Below are 16078 nucleotides of genomic sequence, written 5' to 3'. Positions count from 1 at the left end.
AAATAAAAATATATACAAATCCTATAATCCAGTTTAGACATATTTTTGAATAAATCACCCCCAAATCTCACATTTCTAATACACAGTTTATATAGTGAAGCCTTTTATATCTTTTCTCATGTCTTCATATTATTCTTGAAACATGAAACTACATAGAATAACAACTCATGCTTCGGTATTTTAAGCACATTTACTTTCATGGTACCTTGATGAAAAAAAAAAAAAAGGAAGAAAAAGAAAAGAATCTCCTAACTTCCTCTCACATTTAGAGAACCTATTGATAAATCTCAATGAGAGAAATGACCAACCAGATTTAAAATAACATCTCACTTACTAAAAATCTCCACCAAAGCTTCCTTTAATTAGAAAGCTCCTCTAGAACAGTGTCTGTCACGATTTATTAATGGGTTGTGAGTGGGTTTATTAATGGGCCATGAAATTAGTTTAATGGGTTGGGTTAGCACCGTCTTAAAAAAATAAATCAAATAAATAAAACTGACTGAAAGATAAGATTTCATGGAACTTTTGTTTTAATTACATACATGTCTTTAGTGGATTATGATGCAAAATGTATTTCATACTATGTGCCATAATCGAAAACATATGAAAGCTACTGCTTAGTGTATTCAAGGCCTTTGAATTATTTGCATAATTTAAAATATATTATTAGCAACTTCACAGGGGCATGCAGAGTAAGTGAGGGGAAGAAAGACAGTAAAACTTAAAGCCAAAATCTGAAAACAACTTTACTGCCAATCAATATAAATTAAGAAAAATATTACTAAATTTTTAATGCAATCCAATGAAAGAAAGAAAATTTTGAAAAATGTTTTAATAACTATAATAATTCAAAAACAGAATCAGGAAAAATATTTTTTCATTAGCTCTTCTTTTTTTTTTTTTTTTTAAAGATTTTATTTATTATTTGACAGAGAGAATGAGAGAGAGAGAGCACATGAGAGGGGGGAGGGTCAGAGTGAGAAGCAGACTCCCCGCCGAGCAGGGAGCCCGATGTGGGACTCGATCCCGGGACTCCGGGATCATGACCTGAGCCGAAGGCAGTCGCTCAACCGACTGAGCCACCCAGGCGCCCTCATTAGCTCTTCTGAAGTAAAATTTTCCCAGCTTCCAATCATTCCACCCTGCATTTGTCAGAAGTTCTCTGATTTTTCTGTGTAACCAAGGAACATAAAGAACAGTGTTCTCCAAAGTAGAGTATTCATGGTAATTTTAGTAGTAAATGGGTCAAGATTTTTCTTAATTTAATACTTATTTTGATATGTATGAGAAAGGTACTGGGTTTCTTTATCTTATTTTAAAATGTTTTTAAGTAAAACATGAATCAATTTAGAGAAAAAAAAAACTTTAGGGACGCCTGGGTGGCTTAGTCAGTTAAGAGTCCAACTCTTGATCTCAGCTCAGTTCTTGATCTTAGGGTCATGAGTTCAAGCCCCATGTTGTGCTCCATGCTGGGGGTGGAGGCTACTTAAAAAAAAAAAAAAGAAAGAAAGAAAGAAAAGAAAAAAAACAAAAAATTATAAATACAGGTAGAATGAAAATACAGCAAAAATCATATAATGTAGCAAAAAATAGCATACAAATAATGGAGACTTGCAAAACACTGGACTAGAAAAGAATTCAGACATTAAACTTAAAAAAAAATTATAGTTTTCTTTAGAAACTGGTAAGGGAACAAGTAGAAGAACAAGCATATTATACTGATGAGATATTACTTATACAATAGATTTAATATATATAATACTTTTCATGCAACTATTCAGATATTAAATCTGGAAAAGATATCTTTTAAAAATTAAAATGTTCATGGATCTGTTTAGAATTAAATATAAATGAGTTCGGAGATCTTATTAGCTTTTTCTCCTTTTTGAATATATTCATTGAGCATGCATCATTTTTTTAAAATGAAGTTCATACTAGTTTGTAGCATATTTCTAGAGCCTTCTACATATGTACTTTGGAATAATATTTCCATAATCCAATCTATGAAAAGAGAGTATACTCAGAGAAACTGTTGTACCAATATTTCAGCTCCCCACCTCATTTTCAATTGTTTTCATAATGACTACACCAATAATCACAATAATAACTATTATTAAACTAATGCCCTTACCAGGAAACTTTGAGATCTGTCCCAGGCAGTGGGCAGGTTTTATTGTCTTGATTTAGAATGCTAGGGTATACTTCAAGGCCAGCATTTACAGTTATAACTGGTCTGGCCCTGGTTAAAAAAAAGAAAAAAAAGTTATTTGAAATGTTAGATTGACCTAAGCATTTTATTAGATTTACATTCACTGCATATATAAGTGCAATGTTTACTAAAGCATAGTAAAAAGAATAAAAACAACCTAAACACAGAATGACAAACTATTCCTGTTTGCCAGGGACTATGCTGATTTTAGCACTGAAAGTCCCATGACCTGGTAAATCCCTCAGTTCCAGGCAAAGCAGGACAACTGGCCAACCTATCTGAACTCAGTCCACCACAGCAGAATGGTTAAACACGTCGTGGGCATCTACCTAATGCAATGCAATACAGGAGAGGACATGAGTAACATAAATCCATCTGTGTGGATGGATATGAGATAATCTTTAAGATATATGCAAGATATCATTTTTATATGAGAGAAAAAAAACCCATCATGTACAAAGGATGCATACACACACACACAATTTTTTAATGCACAGAATATTTCTGGTAGGGTATACGCATAAACTAGTAACTGACATGAGATAAAGTATGTTTTTTTGTTTATGCCCTTTCTGTACTACTTGAGCTTTTACTACATGCATTATTAATTCTTTGATAACAATTTAAAAAACTGAAATGATAAAATAAATAGTTCTCCAAAGTTCAGATGCACAGATTTAAACACTGTATAAAAATCTAGTAGGCTCAGGTCAGTGTGCCTATCTCAATCATGATAAATCCTGGAATCGATATGAACGCACAGGTGGCGCCAAGTTGGCCAACATAAATTCCATTCCCCAGAACTAATGTTAGTTATCCTGGCATGTATAAACACATCCCATGGAAGTGTAAACACCTTAATCTACTTGCGATGCCAGATGGTAGCCTAAAGCATAGGGAATTGATTAAATATAGAGAATAACTGGGAACATAGATGAAGCTGAGAAATACAGGTATGTGGATTTATACATATTGCTCTAATAATAAAAATACTGATTTGGGGAGTTATTACATACTGCCCTTGTGGTCACAGAATGCTGTGGCATAAACATCAAGTTAATTTCTTGCCTCTTTAGAAGAAAATGTAAACTCATATAAATGTTAAAGAGATTTAAAAAGCAGAAGAATATTTTTTAACACAATTTAAAGAACAAAGTGGGAAAAATCTGAATGCTTTTTTAAATTAAAAAATCTACAGCTTTCTCTATTTTGGGATTTTCTTGTATAAATGCTACTTGCCTGCAGCAAGACTTGAAAGAACAAACAAATTTTATCATTACTTCAAGAAAATTAAACTGAAATTCAAGCACTGGGCTTAACTATAAAACTGCCAAATAATTCAGAATATTCCTATATTACAGGAGATGGAAACATGCTCACCTGTATAATACAGCTCTATCTACACCAAAAGCTCCTACAATTAAGTCTTAAAAGAGAGTAGAAAAACATGTAAATAATAATAATAATAATGTTTTTTAATTCATATACCATTCTATAAAACTTTCAGTGCATATAATAAAGATTTAGATATAGTTTCAAAACTATTCTTCATTAAGTGGTTGTAAGATAATATCTAAAAGGTGAAAACATATGAAAACTCTAAATAAGCTATCACTGAATGGCAAACACTCATCATAAAACTAATCTTTCATCTGGGTAGATGAGTATCTTTTTAATGGATACTTTGTAAACACTAGCAACAATAAGGAAGTGCATGTCAACCAAATACATATACCCCTCAGAGGAAAAAGTTTTATAGGTGCCTGTGGATTTTACAATTTCATTATAAAATTCATTATAAATTTAAATTTCATTATAAATTTTTTCACTGTTCAAAAAAAACCAAAAAAGCACATTATATATATGTAGAATACTTAGACTAATAGCAGGTAGCATTCAAATTAACAAGAACAGAATGCATTAATTTTTATATGCAAGCTGATAACAACAGGTTCACGATTACGAAAAAATGAAATAAGAGCTCCCCAAGGTAAGTCTGAGGAAACTCTTTCGAAGCAAAAAATACATGAGAAACCATAAAAATCGGTAGACTGGATTACATAAAAATTAAGAACTTTTTTATGCGCAAAAACCAAATGTGACAAATGAAAAATTTATACATGTTAAGGAGTCAGAATCTTCAATTAAATATTTAAGGCACTGCCACAAGTTAAAAAAAAAGGAAAGAAAAAAACAACATCCCAACAGAAACAAAGCAAAAAAAAGAAAAAAAAGGAAAAAAAGTCACGAAAGTAAATATATATACAAATAAATAAAAATGTTTACCCTCCCTAATAATTAAAAATTATAAAGTAAAACAAAGTAACATTTTCCACCCATCATATAGTTTAAACTTATTTTAAAAGAAACAACAGATGACCCTCAGTGTAGGCACAAATATGGGGAAATGATCACTCTGGTGAGTGCTTAAAAAAGTTGTGAAACCTTTTGGAGGGAGTGGGATTGTAATTTGACAATATGTTTCAACAGACTTTTTTAAAAAGTGCATATCTTTGACAGCAATTCTAGAATTTTGTCCTAAGGAAATAATCAGAGATATGCCCTGGAATTGCATGCAAGGATATAAATGCCCAAACATAAAGTTAAATAAGATATGATACAGACATTTCATAGAATGGGAAACATAAAATTCATCTTCAGAAGAATAATTAATAATACGGGGAAATATTCCTGATTTTAAGTAAATAAAATATGCTATTAACAGTGCCTAAGGCATACTTTTATCTTCTAGAAAACTGTATGAATGCATTGGAAAAAATTATTGAAAGATCTGCTTTGCTGTATTTTCTAAACGTTCCATAACAAATTTATTACATAAATAACCAAAAAAATCTCTTGAAATAACACTAACAGGTAAAAATGAACTTCCTGTCCTATTTCTAAAAGTACTTCAACATACTTGTATATTGGGCTCATATGAACTGTTTCAACAATAAAGGTAACCAATTCTTCTGCATTATATTTCATTTAAAGAATGCCCAAAATGATCCAGATCCATTATAATACTCCAAAGTATGTAAGAGCTAGAAAAAGGCCTCGCTTCCTGTCCTGGTTCAAACCCACAGGCAAACCTCAGGCAAATCACTTTTTTCAGTTTCTTTTCTCATCCATAAAATGGTGTAATAAAGAGATGAGCTGGCTTATATTCCTCACCAGCCTTACTGGGAGAATTAAATGAGATAATGTATTTTTTTTTAAATGACAATGATTAGTCAAGTCCATAAAAATGCTAGACCATTAAAAACAAACAAAAAAAGACATTTAAAAAGTTAGAATGAACATTCAGCTTTTGTTTCTAGCTTCTACAACATTTTTCTCTGACATTTCATTACAGGCTTTAGGAACAACAAAAGACGAAACAGAGTATGTGTTTTCTATTGGACGCTCCCAGGAAATAGAGCTGTCTTTGCTTCAAACCCCCTTCGGTGATGAGAACAGTGCCTTCAGTACAGCAGGGGTATGAACAATACTTGAAGTATCTAATTGAAATGACTCATAACATAAATCAAGAGAGCAGTAACTAAAACTATTTCTATTAGGACTGAAAAACCTAAGAAACTCTGTATTTCTAGGAAAGCACCTGGATATCCATTTCTGTCTATATCCGTGGCTCCTTTCATTGAATAGCCAAAGCTTGGTGGCATGTTCCGAGCAGCCCACTTCCCTTCAAGGATTTGAGATGGTACTGCATTCAAGCCTGTTAATCTTCCATTGAAAATATAAACAATTCCTTTTTTATCTTCACCCCCATATGGTGCAGCAATTGCAATATCTGTAGGGGAAAAAAAGAGGGGAGAGGGGATTTGGAGACAAGTAAAACGGAGAAGGGGAAGGAGAAGGAAAGACGACGGAGAGTGGGAGGGCAAGGATGGAGGGAAGGAAGTCTTAGTACTTACTATTTACAAGGTGAAGATCTTAATACACATATATTCTGCTTTCCAAACATTCCCCTAACACCGCTTTGCTTTTAGGTAAGACCTACGTTAGTACCTGTTTTGCTAACTGAAAGAAATCCGAAGAGGATTCGCTTTTACAAAGAAAAGCCAAAATAGCATTCAGTGTTTGTTTTGCAATGAACCCGTCTAGAGGCTGCGTGCACCCTGAGCAGCAAGAGTGGCACCCCTAAGCTCTTTCCCGGGGAATTACATCCAGCATCTCAGCATCAAACCACCATAGCACTGAACTGTGTGAGCATCTGTACTTTATCTCAACTTTTTTTTGCATCCATTAGCAAGATGTGTCTTAAGGTATCACAAAAGCCTGAGAGAGGTTACTTTTTGGGTCTGGGAAATTTTTCGAGTCTGGAAAAATTTTCCATATAAATTAATGATAGTTGCTTCTTCACTTTACACGATTTCTGTTTATGAAAGTTTTTTTTTTTTTTAAGATTTTATTTATTTATTTGAGAGAGAGAGAGCACACATGGGCAAGGCGGAGGGAGGGGCAGAGGGAAAGGGAGAAGCAGACTCCCCGCTCAACAGGGAGCCCAATGCAGGGCTCAATCCCAGGACCCTGGGATCATAACCTGAGCCGAAGGCAGACGCCTAACCAAATGAGCCATCCAGGTGCCCCTCTGCTTATAAAAGTTTTCATAGGAAGGCTCTACACTTCAGGATAGTGGCGGCGGGGGCGGGGGTGGGGGGCACGGACCTGTATTCATACAACCCATTTATCACAATAAATACTGATTCAAAATTTAGTAGCATATTCTTTATTCAAAAGCAACAACCTAATTTAAGGAGATTCGAGCAAAGCTGTGTGGAAATGACATTAACCTGGAGTCAGATATTCTGGGTCTTACCTTGGATAAATCACTTAACCTTTCTGGACCTCAAAATACCTCATTCTTAAAATGGAAAGAAGGGGACATGTTAAAAGGTTCATCTAAGGTTCATTCCAGCTCTCAAAATTCTAGTTATGTACATGGTTTTGTTTTTTGAAGTAGAAGTCAGTCTGCCTTGGAAATTTGAAAGTTATGACTTCATTTCAATCTTGCTCAACTTGTATTAAGATAACACAAATAAATAAGAAGTTTGAAATTCTTATTTAAAAAAAAATGGTCACTACGACCTTTTCTAACTCTGAAATATATTATAAATATGTCCACTTCCCTGTGTCTGCTGGTACCATCCTAGACAAGCCATTCTCATCCTTTCCTTGGATCCCTAAAGCAACCTACGCAGCTCCCACTTCTGTTCTTGCCCCTAAACCCACTCTCCTCAAAGCTGCCAAAGGTTAATATCATGTCACCTTCCTTCTGAAAATCCTTCAATATTTCCCAAAGCATTTAAACACTACCTGATTTGTCTATTCATTCCACCACCACTCCTCACATCCCCACCCTCCAGTTCTATCCCTCACTCACCCTTCCTATCAATCCTGGTCTTTTCCTCTGTTCCTTAAACATATCAAGCTAGTCCCCATCTTCGGATTTATACTTGCTGCTCCCTCTGCCTTAACAGCTCTTGCTCCAAGGCTTTTCAAGCTTTGTTCCTTCTGTTTATCCAAATCATAGATGAAATATCATCTTATCAGAGAGGTTTCTCCCTGACAATGAACCCATGTACTCTCCCCTCTCACTTACACTGTCTAGGTACTATCACATTAACCTGCCTTTTTTTGTTTGTTTTAACCCACAGCCTTTATCACTGTCTGAATTTCCCCATTATGTGTTTACTCTATGGTTCCTCTACAAAACATAACCTTCATAAGAGCAAGGATGTGTCCACCTTGCCTGTGACAGCCCCTAGGTGCCAGTCATTCCAAACTGCCTTAATTATATCTTAACATACACAAACTGCTTTCAGCCTCCTCGATGCTGCATGCCCTGAGACACCAAAGACACCGTGATCGCTCGTCTTTTATGTAAGACCATTATGCCCAGGAATATCTCAAACACTGCCACGGCTGCATTCTAATGTTTACTTGTTTACATAAAAATTGCCCCTGGTGATGCTAAATTCCTTAAGGACATGCATGGGCTCTAATTTATCCTCTCCTTTTTAGCCCTTAGAACAGTGCATGGCCTGCAGTAAGAACCAACTAAGAATTTGTTATTCTTAAAAAAAAAAAAGTAGTATTTAAATTATACAAGAGTCCTTCTTTTATCTTTCTTAAGTTTCAAAGGTAAGCATAACTTCTAACTTGACATATGCATTAAGAATGTATTTATCAGGGGCACCTGGGTGGCTTAGTCATTAAGCGTCTGCCTTAGGCTCAGGTCATGATCCCAGGGTCCTGGAATCGAGCCCCACATCGGGCTCTCTGCTTGGCAGGAAGCCTGCTTCTCCCTCTCCCACTCCCCCTGCTTGTGTTCCCTCTCTTGCTGTGTCTCTCTCTGTCAAATAAATAAATAAAATCTTTAAGAAAAAAAAAATGTATTTATCAAAATATAATTTCCCAACAGAAGACAACTCCAGTGTTGAGAAATCATTTAATAAAAATTATCTTTAACTTTTCTAAACTTCTCATTGTTTTATTTATTCTAATCATATTCTCTCTTGGCTGACATCTGTTTAGTCTGGAAAGTCCTACTTCTTCACTCAACTGATTTCTTCCTTTGATCATTTCAGTTTTTATTTTCTGTGTTTTTTTCCCTCTTTCTGGAGGGGTATTGACAAAAACTTCACATTATTGTAGAACATAACTTTACTGTTTTGTTTTCAGTATCCCTCTTGATGATACCTAGGGTTTCCTAGTGGTGTCGGTAGAAAGGGAGGAATATAAGATGAATGGCATAACAAAGGGCTAATGTCATCAGGTTTGAACAAAGAAAAGATCCAGGTTATAACTAACAGTTCATTTTATATATATAAACTATATATATATGTGTGTGTGTGTGTGTGTGTGTGTAATCTGTAAGTATATATAAATAGTTACATAAACACAGCTCAGATCATTCACAATCTATTATTTTGGGTAATAAGATTCCAGGAGAAACTTGGGGAGAACAAAATCCTCCTCTATGGTATACATCTCTAGAAGTAAAATCTGTTTGTAAAATCTTTGTAAAACTTCAGTATTTGTTATCTGTTGTTTTAATTGTTGTAGTCACAGATCACACATTTGATAAAAATACAGAAAGCAGAATGAGATGTTGGCCAGATCACGATATTGAGGAAATTTTCTTTAAAGTGGCCAGAATACCCTTAAGACAAAGTGACAGCAAACATGCCCAGGATCTCCCAGAAAACCCAGAGACAAAGGTCCTGCTATAGCAAGGAACTCATTACATTTATTCAAGATAGAACCTTAAATTTGGCCCTATGTTTTCTAGGTAGTTTTGTTATCAATAAGTAATAGTTTAATCTGTTCTATGCTATTCTTTTCAACTTCTATTTTAAACTTTACACCAGAGTTCCATTTGGTTTATGTTCTCTTGGTCATAAAAATCTTTAGGAAGCAAAAAAATTTTAGGAAGCAAGACGTCTCTGTGAGTAGTTCTCACTAACACTGAAAACATCTAAGGGTTAATCTCAGAAATGACACTTCCAGTGCATGACATAAAACTACCCGAGAGGCAGGAGTGAAGTAGTCTTGAAGCCTAAAAAATGTTTTACTTTTCCACTACTATTTGGAAGATATGAGTCAACTGTATTTTTGAAGTTTTCTCTTTAATTTATAACTTTCTTTAAATTTTAAGGGGCATATTCCTATGTATTACCTATTATTCAAAAAACCAACAGTTCAACTCTATTCTGTGATCTCTAGAGAGTTTTGTAATCGTATTTCTTTTTAAAAAAGCCTTGATAATTTGTAATCTAGCTTTTATTCTAAAATAAAAGCCAACTTTGATTTTTAAAGATACTTACAGATATTAATTAAATTATTAAATGGGACTATAATAAAACAATGAACTTATATTTTTTACTTGCCCCCACAAGGGGAGTTATAACCTCCTTCAGAATTTCTTAGACAGCCACAACAAAGTTATGGCTTTAAAAATATGAATGGCAAATCGTACTTTTGAGGGATGCAATTATAGTCAACCTGGCCTTGACAACGTACCTGGGTGCGTTTTTACATTTGTATCCATACAGGACAGTAGAGGGCGCTGATGCTAAGCAGGACAGAGACAGAAAATCACCCACCTTACACTGGGCTCCCTGGGAAGGCAGATTTCCTCTCAGAAACGAACTGTTGCAAAATTCTAATTTGAGGCTATATGAATAATAACTCGTGAGAATCCATTTTTTTAATTTTCTCTGCTTTTTAACGAAAAAGAGCAACTGTCGTTTAACCTGGTGTGTCACTGTCAATCATATGCTTCTTTCCAGGAAGATTTGCTAGCATGAACTTCAGTAGATGAGGGTAGACACAAAATTAGGAACACACCATTGCTGAACATTGATCTCACCGTTGAAGCCATCCTGGTCCAGATCTCCCAACGGTGCTATGGCACTGCCGAACCTCGCAAAGACCTCAAACCCATTCAGCTTGGTCGTCTGGAAGTCTCCTGAGGCTCTTTGCAGAGACACAGACACCTGCCCCACTTCTTGGAGTTTGCCGTCAGAACCACGGTCCATGAAAAGAGGTGCTCCAATAAACACATCTGCGTAACTAAAAGAACAGAATCTTTGTCACCCAAGCAAGATCAAATTCCATCTATTAATAGCAATTTTTTTCTTATTTAAAACTCAGTCTCCCTCTTTCCGTATCTCTCATAACCAAACTGAAGCATAAAATCATTTCAAATTCAAACCTTCCTCCAACTCCTTTAAGAAACCACGAGGATTTCATAAAAATTTTATTCCTTCACATCATAAAAGCTACTGAAAGAAATTATGAACATAGAGGTTTTCTCGTATTCATGATAAGATTGCTTCAAATTGGTTCCTTAAATAGAAAGATTAGCAGGAAGAGGACAAAGAAACAAAAGAAAAAAATGTTTAGTTTTAGTAAAGCATTCATAAACATGAGAGGAAAACTGTTCCTGGAAACATCTTTTTAAACTTACTCATCCCCATTAATGTCAGTGGCAGCGACAGAAAATCCAAAATATGCAGCCATCTGGATAACAAAAAGAAAATGAAATGTTTACATTTCATCCAACTAGTTTGGACAGTTAATATTTGTGGTATATTTATCAAACAGAAGGGGTTATTTTTTTTTCTCTGCACATAGTGCTTCAATCTTAATTTCTTTTCTTTTGTTTATTCTACCAACACTATCAGGTAATGAGGCTTTTTTATGCTCCTAGATTTATGGGCAAAACATACCCCATGTATATCATTTCAGTGTCTTCAACACATCCCACTTAAGTCCACGCATAACCAGTGCTCCTTCCCAGGCCTAATCTACGATCTCCCTTTTTCTCTACTACCCAACATTGCCAGGCATAGACACACTACCAGAAAGACATACAGTCATAGACAGAAGTTTTAAATGAGCCCAAGAAGTTATCAGTGGGAGTTTATGCAGTAAACATAATAGATAATAGTTATTAATAGATCATAAATGGCTCTTCCTATGTGAAAACACTGCTACCCTCAAGAAATCACTCTTTAGAAAGACACTGGAATGACTATGTTCTTGTCTCACGTCCCAACTGATTACTTGCCAGTGGCTTTGCTTTTGAATTATACACAGTACAAATGTTTTTGGATTTATTACAGGATTATGTGTAGAGAGAAGGAATGTCCTCTCCCCCACTACAGGAGACTACTGGCCATCACAGACAGAGCAGCCTGGCTGGAAATAAATGTGAAAAGAAAAGTTCTAAAGATAACCCAACACGCAAAGCAAAACTAAAAGAGATGACAGTTTAAAGATGAACTAAGGTGAGGAATGAGTCAACAAACCAAAAAAAGGAAAGTTAGCAAAGCTTCCAAAATTTGATTAGTGGAGCTATTAAGAGGAAATGATACGGGAGATTCCTACATTATCTATTTTGGGTTGATTCAGTTAACTACGACAATGATGGGGCAGTCTGCATTCAATTACAAGATCAGAGCATGTGTATAAAGTGTATTGTATTTGCACTGCAATTTAACAGAATACTATGGTCAGGTCCTAGTCTTGCAGGATGCTCTACTTAAAACTGTAAAGAAAGCAGGGCATTTACTGCAACAAATTTTATCCTGGGCACCGGGATTGAAAGGTTTTCATTTGATTGTTACTACAACCCCATATGGAAGTTACCAGTATCCCTATTTTTACAAATGATCCACCGGATTTACAATGGCATATACCTTTGTCGGATGCAGTAAGACTGAGAATTTAGAGCCTAGCTCTGTCTTAAAGCAAAGCCCGTATTCCTCCCCCCCACCACAAAACAGCTGAGGAGTAATAAAGAAAGCATCGTGGACTGTGTACAACATGATCCAGAGACACACATGGGCATCCAACAGGAGAAGCTGCTGGAGGTCAAGACGTCACAGCCGCACAAAGGGATACCCACCCCTACCACAACGGGCCCGTCAGCGGCAGGCCATTCTGTGCTGTGTACCACCCCTGACAACCACACATGGGAAGAGGTTTCTGGGGACCATGAGTCTACTTCCTTATCCTATCGATCCTCTTGCAAAGCCCAATAATCTCTACTGAACAGGAAGTGGGCTTCAATCCCACCCAGATCTGCAAACTGGGAGACATTTATTTTTCCTGTACCTGCTAATTTTCCCTTTGTCATTTCTAACCTGTCATTTAATTCTCTGAGATATACGATACAAAATGCTATAAAATGCCTGTACCTGCAGAGAATGTCTAGTACCTAAAAGTACTGCTTTTTAAAAAATATATGTATTTTTTATTTAAATTCAATTAACTAATTAATTAGCTTCAGAGGTAGAGGTCAGTGTTTCATCAGTCTTATAATTAAGAGTACTACTTTTTAACTGAAATGTTTTATTTCAGGTACTACACATGAGGTTTACTTATAATATCTATAATTTACACATCTGTGCCATGCTTTGTTTTGCATCTAATAAAATTAAAAGGCATAGATCATTTCTTAAAGGAGAATTTAATGTTATCAGCAAAGAAAAAGGTAGTTTTATGGTTTTGTGTGTACGACATGTATGTGTCCAATTTCTGTATTTCCTTAAAAAACAAGCCATAATGTGCAATTACAAAAGGCTCTGCTTACATAAATTACTTTGGTTAAAGGTCAATTCTTTAAAGCTTATTTTATATTTACAATATTGAATATTAAACCAATATTTATTATATATTCAATGTAAACCATTATGATATTATCAAGAAAAGTTTTAAAACATTAGGACTGCTGATGTTAAAATTAAAATGTTAAATGAACAAAAACATTTTAAAAGCATACCTGCTCACCAGTAAAATTGTGTAAGGAGGACATGTTTTTCCCATCATAAATATAAACCTGTGGAGGAAAAACAAAAGCATATGGAACACAGTAAAATATAAGATAAGCCAGAGATTCTTTTTTTTTAGATTCCTTTTAATTTTCCTACCATTCCCAAAGTCCTCGCTGCTCTTGGAACACCTGAAACAAAGTCTGAAAAGAGAAACATAATTACTCATTTTCGAGACCAATACCGAAAACTGCAAGAGGAAATGGGTATATCAGAAAGCTTTAAGCTCTGTTTTATTATTTCAGTAGAAAACAAATTTAAAAATCTTAAAAATTGGTACTCCAGAATAAATGACCATAACATTTTTTAACTACAAAAATCAAATGTTTACAAAATACAGAAAGATTCTTGAGAACCCTCAAATAAATGCATGTATGCCCTCAGGCATTTGTAATCTTGGAGCAAAGTGAAATAGGGTAGAGGTGGCAGTGACACAGGAATGTGGTCAAAATCAGCTGAGGTCTCTGATTCCTAAATTGAGCTCTGAAGGAAGATGGATGGACAGAGAATGGGGTAACAATCTTACAGGCAGAGCCCAGAAAGTTAGAAATTATGTCTACAGGAAGAAGAAACTAAAGCCCTTCCACGAGGACTTAAACTATTGAAAGCAAGAAGGAAAGGGGCGCCTGGTTGGCTCAGTCATTAAGCATCTGCCTTCGGCTCAGGTCATGATCCCAGAGTCCTGGGATCGAGCCCCACATCGGGCTCCCTGCTCTGCGGGAAGCCTGCTTCTCCCCCTCCCACTCCCCCTGCTTGTGTTCCCGCTCTCGCTGTGTCTCTCTCTGTCAAATAAACAAATAAAATCTTTAAAAAAAAAAAAAAGAAAGCAAGAAGGAAGAAGCTGAAGAAAACTACGATGCCTGGGGCTGGAAAGGAACGGACGGGAAGACACAGGGGTCTCCAGCAACCGGCTGGCTCAACCTTCAGCAGCTGCTAGAGAAAGTTTAACATAGACCAAGCTCAAGTCAATGTACTAATATCTCCCTCATTTCTCTTGTTACATTATATAGCAATGGTTTCAAACTCTTTAACTGCTGAGGTTTTTCAATGCCACCTGTTTCAAATGCTTAGTCTATATTTTTAAAGAAGGATTAAATATAGTTTAAGTGCATCTTACCATCTATGCCATCGCCATTAAAATCTCCGACAGCCACAGAATAACCTAGAGGGGGAACAAAATGTGAAACACCATCAGGGCACAAACAGTTACCTACAGCATACTTGCTGAGTAGGCTTTCCTTGAAAATATTTTCAAGTAGGACTTGACTCTTGAACAAGGGGTTTGAACTGCACAGACCTACTTATACATGGATTTTTTTCAGTAAAGGTAGTACAGTTCTGTAAATGTATGTTCTCTTCCTTGTGGTTTTCTTAACATTTTCTTTTTTCTAGCTTACTTTATTGGAGGAATAGAGTATATAATATAGATGACATACAAAATATGTGTTAACTGACTTTATGTTATTGCTAAGGCTTCTGGTCAACAATAGGCAATTAAGTTTCGGAGGAGTCAAAGTTATATGCATTTTCAACTGCGCAAGGGGTTGATGCACCTAAGCCCTGCATTGTTCAAGGGTCAAAATAATTCCCTTAGTAATGTAATATTTTGTTCTCTAGGGGTAATAGATTCACATGTATATAGTAAGTGAATCTAAAGGAAATAGTTAAACACTCAAATAGTATATCTCTATTGGAAAAATAAGACTCTTTTATCAATTTTACAAAGGAGTCAGTTAAAAACAGTAAATTTCTTATAGAGAAGAGATCGGACATTGCCAGAGGCTGGGAGTGATGGGATGGGCAAAATGCATGAAGGTGGTCAAACGGTACAAACACCCCCTTATAAATAAGTCATGAGATGTCATGAGAACATGGTGACTATAATTAATAATACTGCATTGTATACTGGAAGTTGTAACAGAGTAGAATTTAAAAGTTCTCATTACAAGAAAAAAAAATTTGTAACTATGTGTGGTGATAAATGTTAGCTAGACGAATTGTGATGATTATTTCACAATATGTAAAAATACCGAATCATTATGTTGTATACCTAAAAGTAATATAATATTACAAGTCAATTATATTTCAATTTCAAAAAAATGGTAAATCTGTAACTCATCTTAAAGGAGCAACAAATAACAGATTTCCTCAATCAGCAAAATACTACTTCTGTCATATGTACTTGGTTTAATAAGAGAAATTTAAAGGGAGCTAACAAAACTTAATAAATCTTAAAGACCATAGTTTAACACCATGAATAATATAGTTAACAGAAGCCTAAGAGTCAGACTGCCTGGGTTTGAATCTTAGAACAGCAAGTTATTAAGTGAGTGACTTTAGGTAAGTTATTTTGCCTCTTTGTGCCTCAGTTTCTTTACCTACAAAATGGGAATAATAGCAGTATACTTTCACAGACTTGTTACAAAGATTAAGTAAATTATTACAGATGAAGCACTTAGAACAATGCCTAGAATATGTAAGTATACTTTAAAACTTATCTATTATTACTGGTATATCTAGGTGG

General features: G+C 35.2%; 1 protein-coding gene across 2 annotated transcripts in view; it reads right to left on the bottom strand.

Moving 5' to 3' along the window:
* Positions 1–16078, bottom strand: part of ITGAV (integrin subunit alpha V) — a 95461-nt gene that overhangs the window by 25966 nt on the left and 53417 nt on the right. For both annotated transcript variants that reach the window (XM_045868390.3, XM_045868392.3), the window contains exons 8-15: positions 14672–14716; positions 13654–13697; positions 13506–13562; positions 11187–11239; positions 10587–10789; positions 5811–6002; positions 3590–3635; positions 2132–2239 (exon numbers count right to left, since the gene is read on the bottom strand). In XM_045868390.3, the coding sequence (XP_045724346.1) occupies positions 2132–2239; positions 3590–3635; positions 5811–6002; positions 10587–10789; positions 11187–11239; positions 13506–13562; positions 13654–13697; positions 14672–14716 (748 nt within the window). The remainder of the gene's footprint in view (positions 1–2131; positions 2240–3589; positions 3636–5810; positions 6003–10586; positions 10790–11186; positions 11240–13505; positions 13563–13653; positions 13698–14671; positions 14717–16078) is intronic.

Source organism: Mirounga angustirostris, unplaced genomic scaffold, assembly GCF_029215605.1.
Source record: "Mirounga angustirostris isolate CCGP_5_RB_7025 unplaced genomic scaffold, mMirAng1.0.hap1 SCAF_3, whole genome shotgun sequence".
NCBI lineage: Eukaryota > Metazoa > Chordata > Mammalia > Carnivora > Phocidae > Mirounga > Mirounga angustirostris.
Note: the sequence above shows the minus strand (reverse complement) of the source record. Positions and strands in the feature narration are given on the sequence as shown.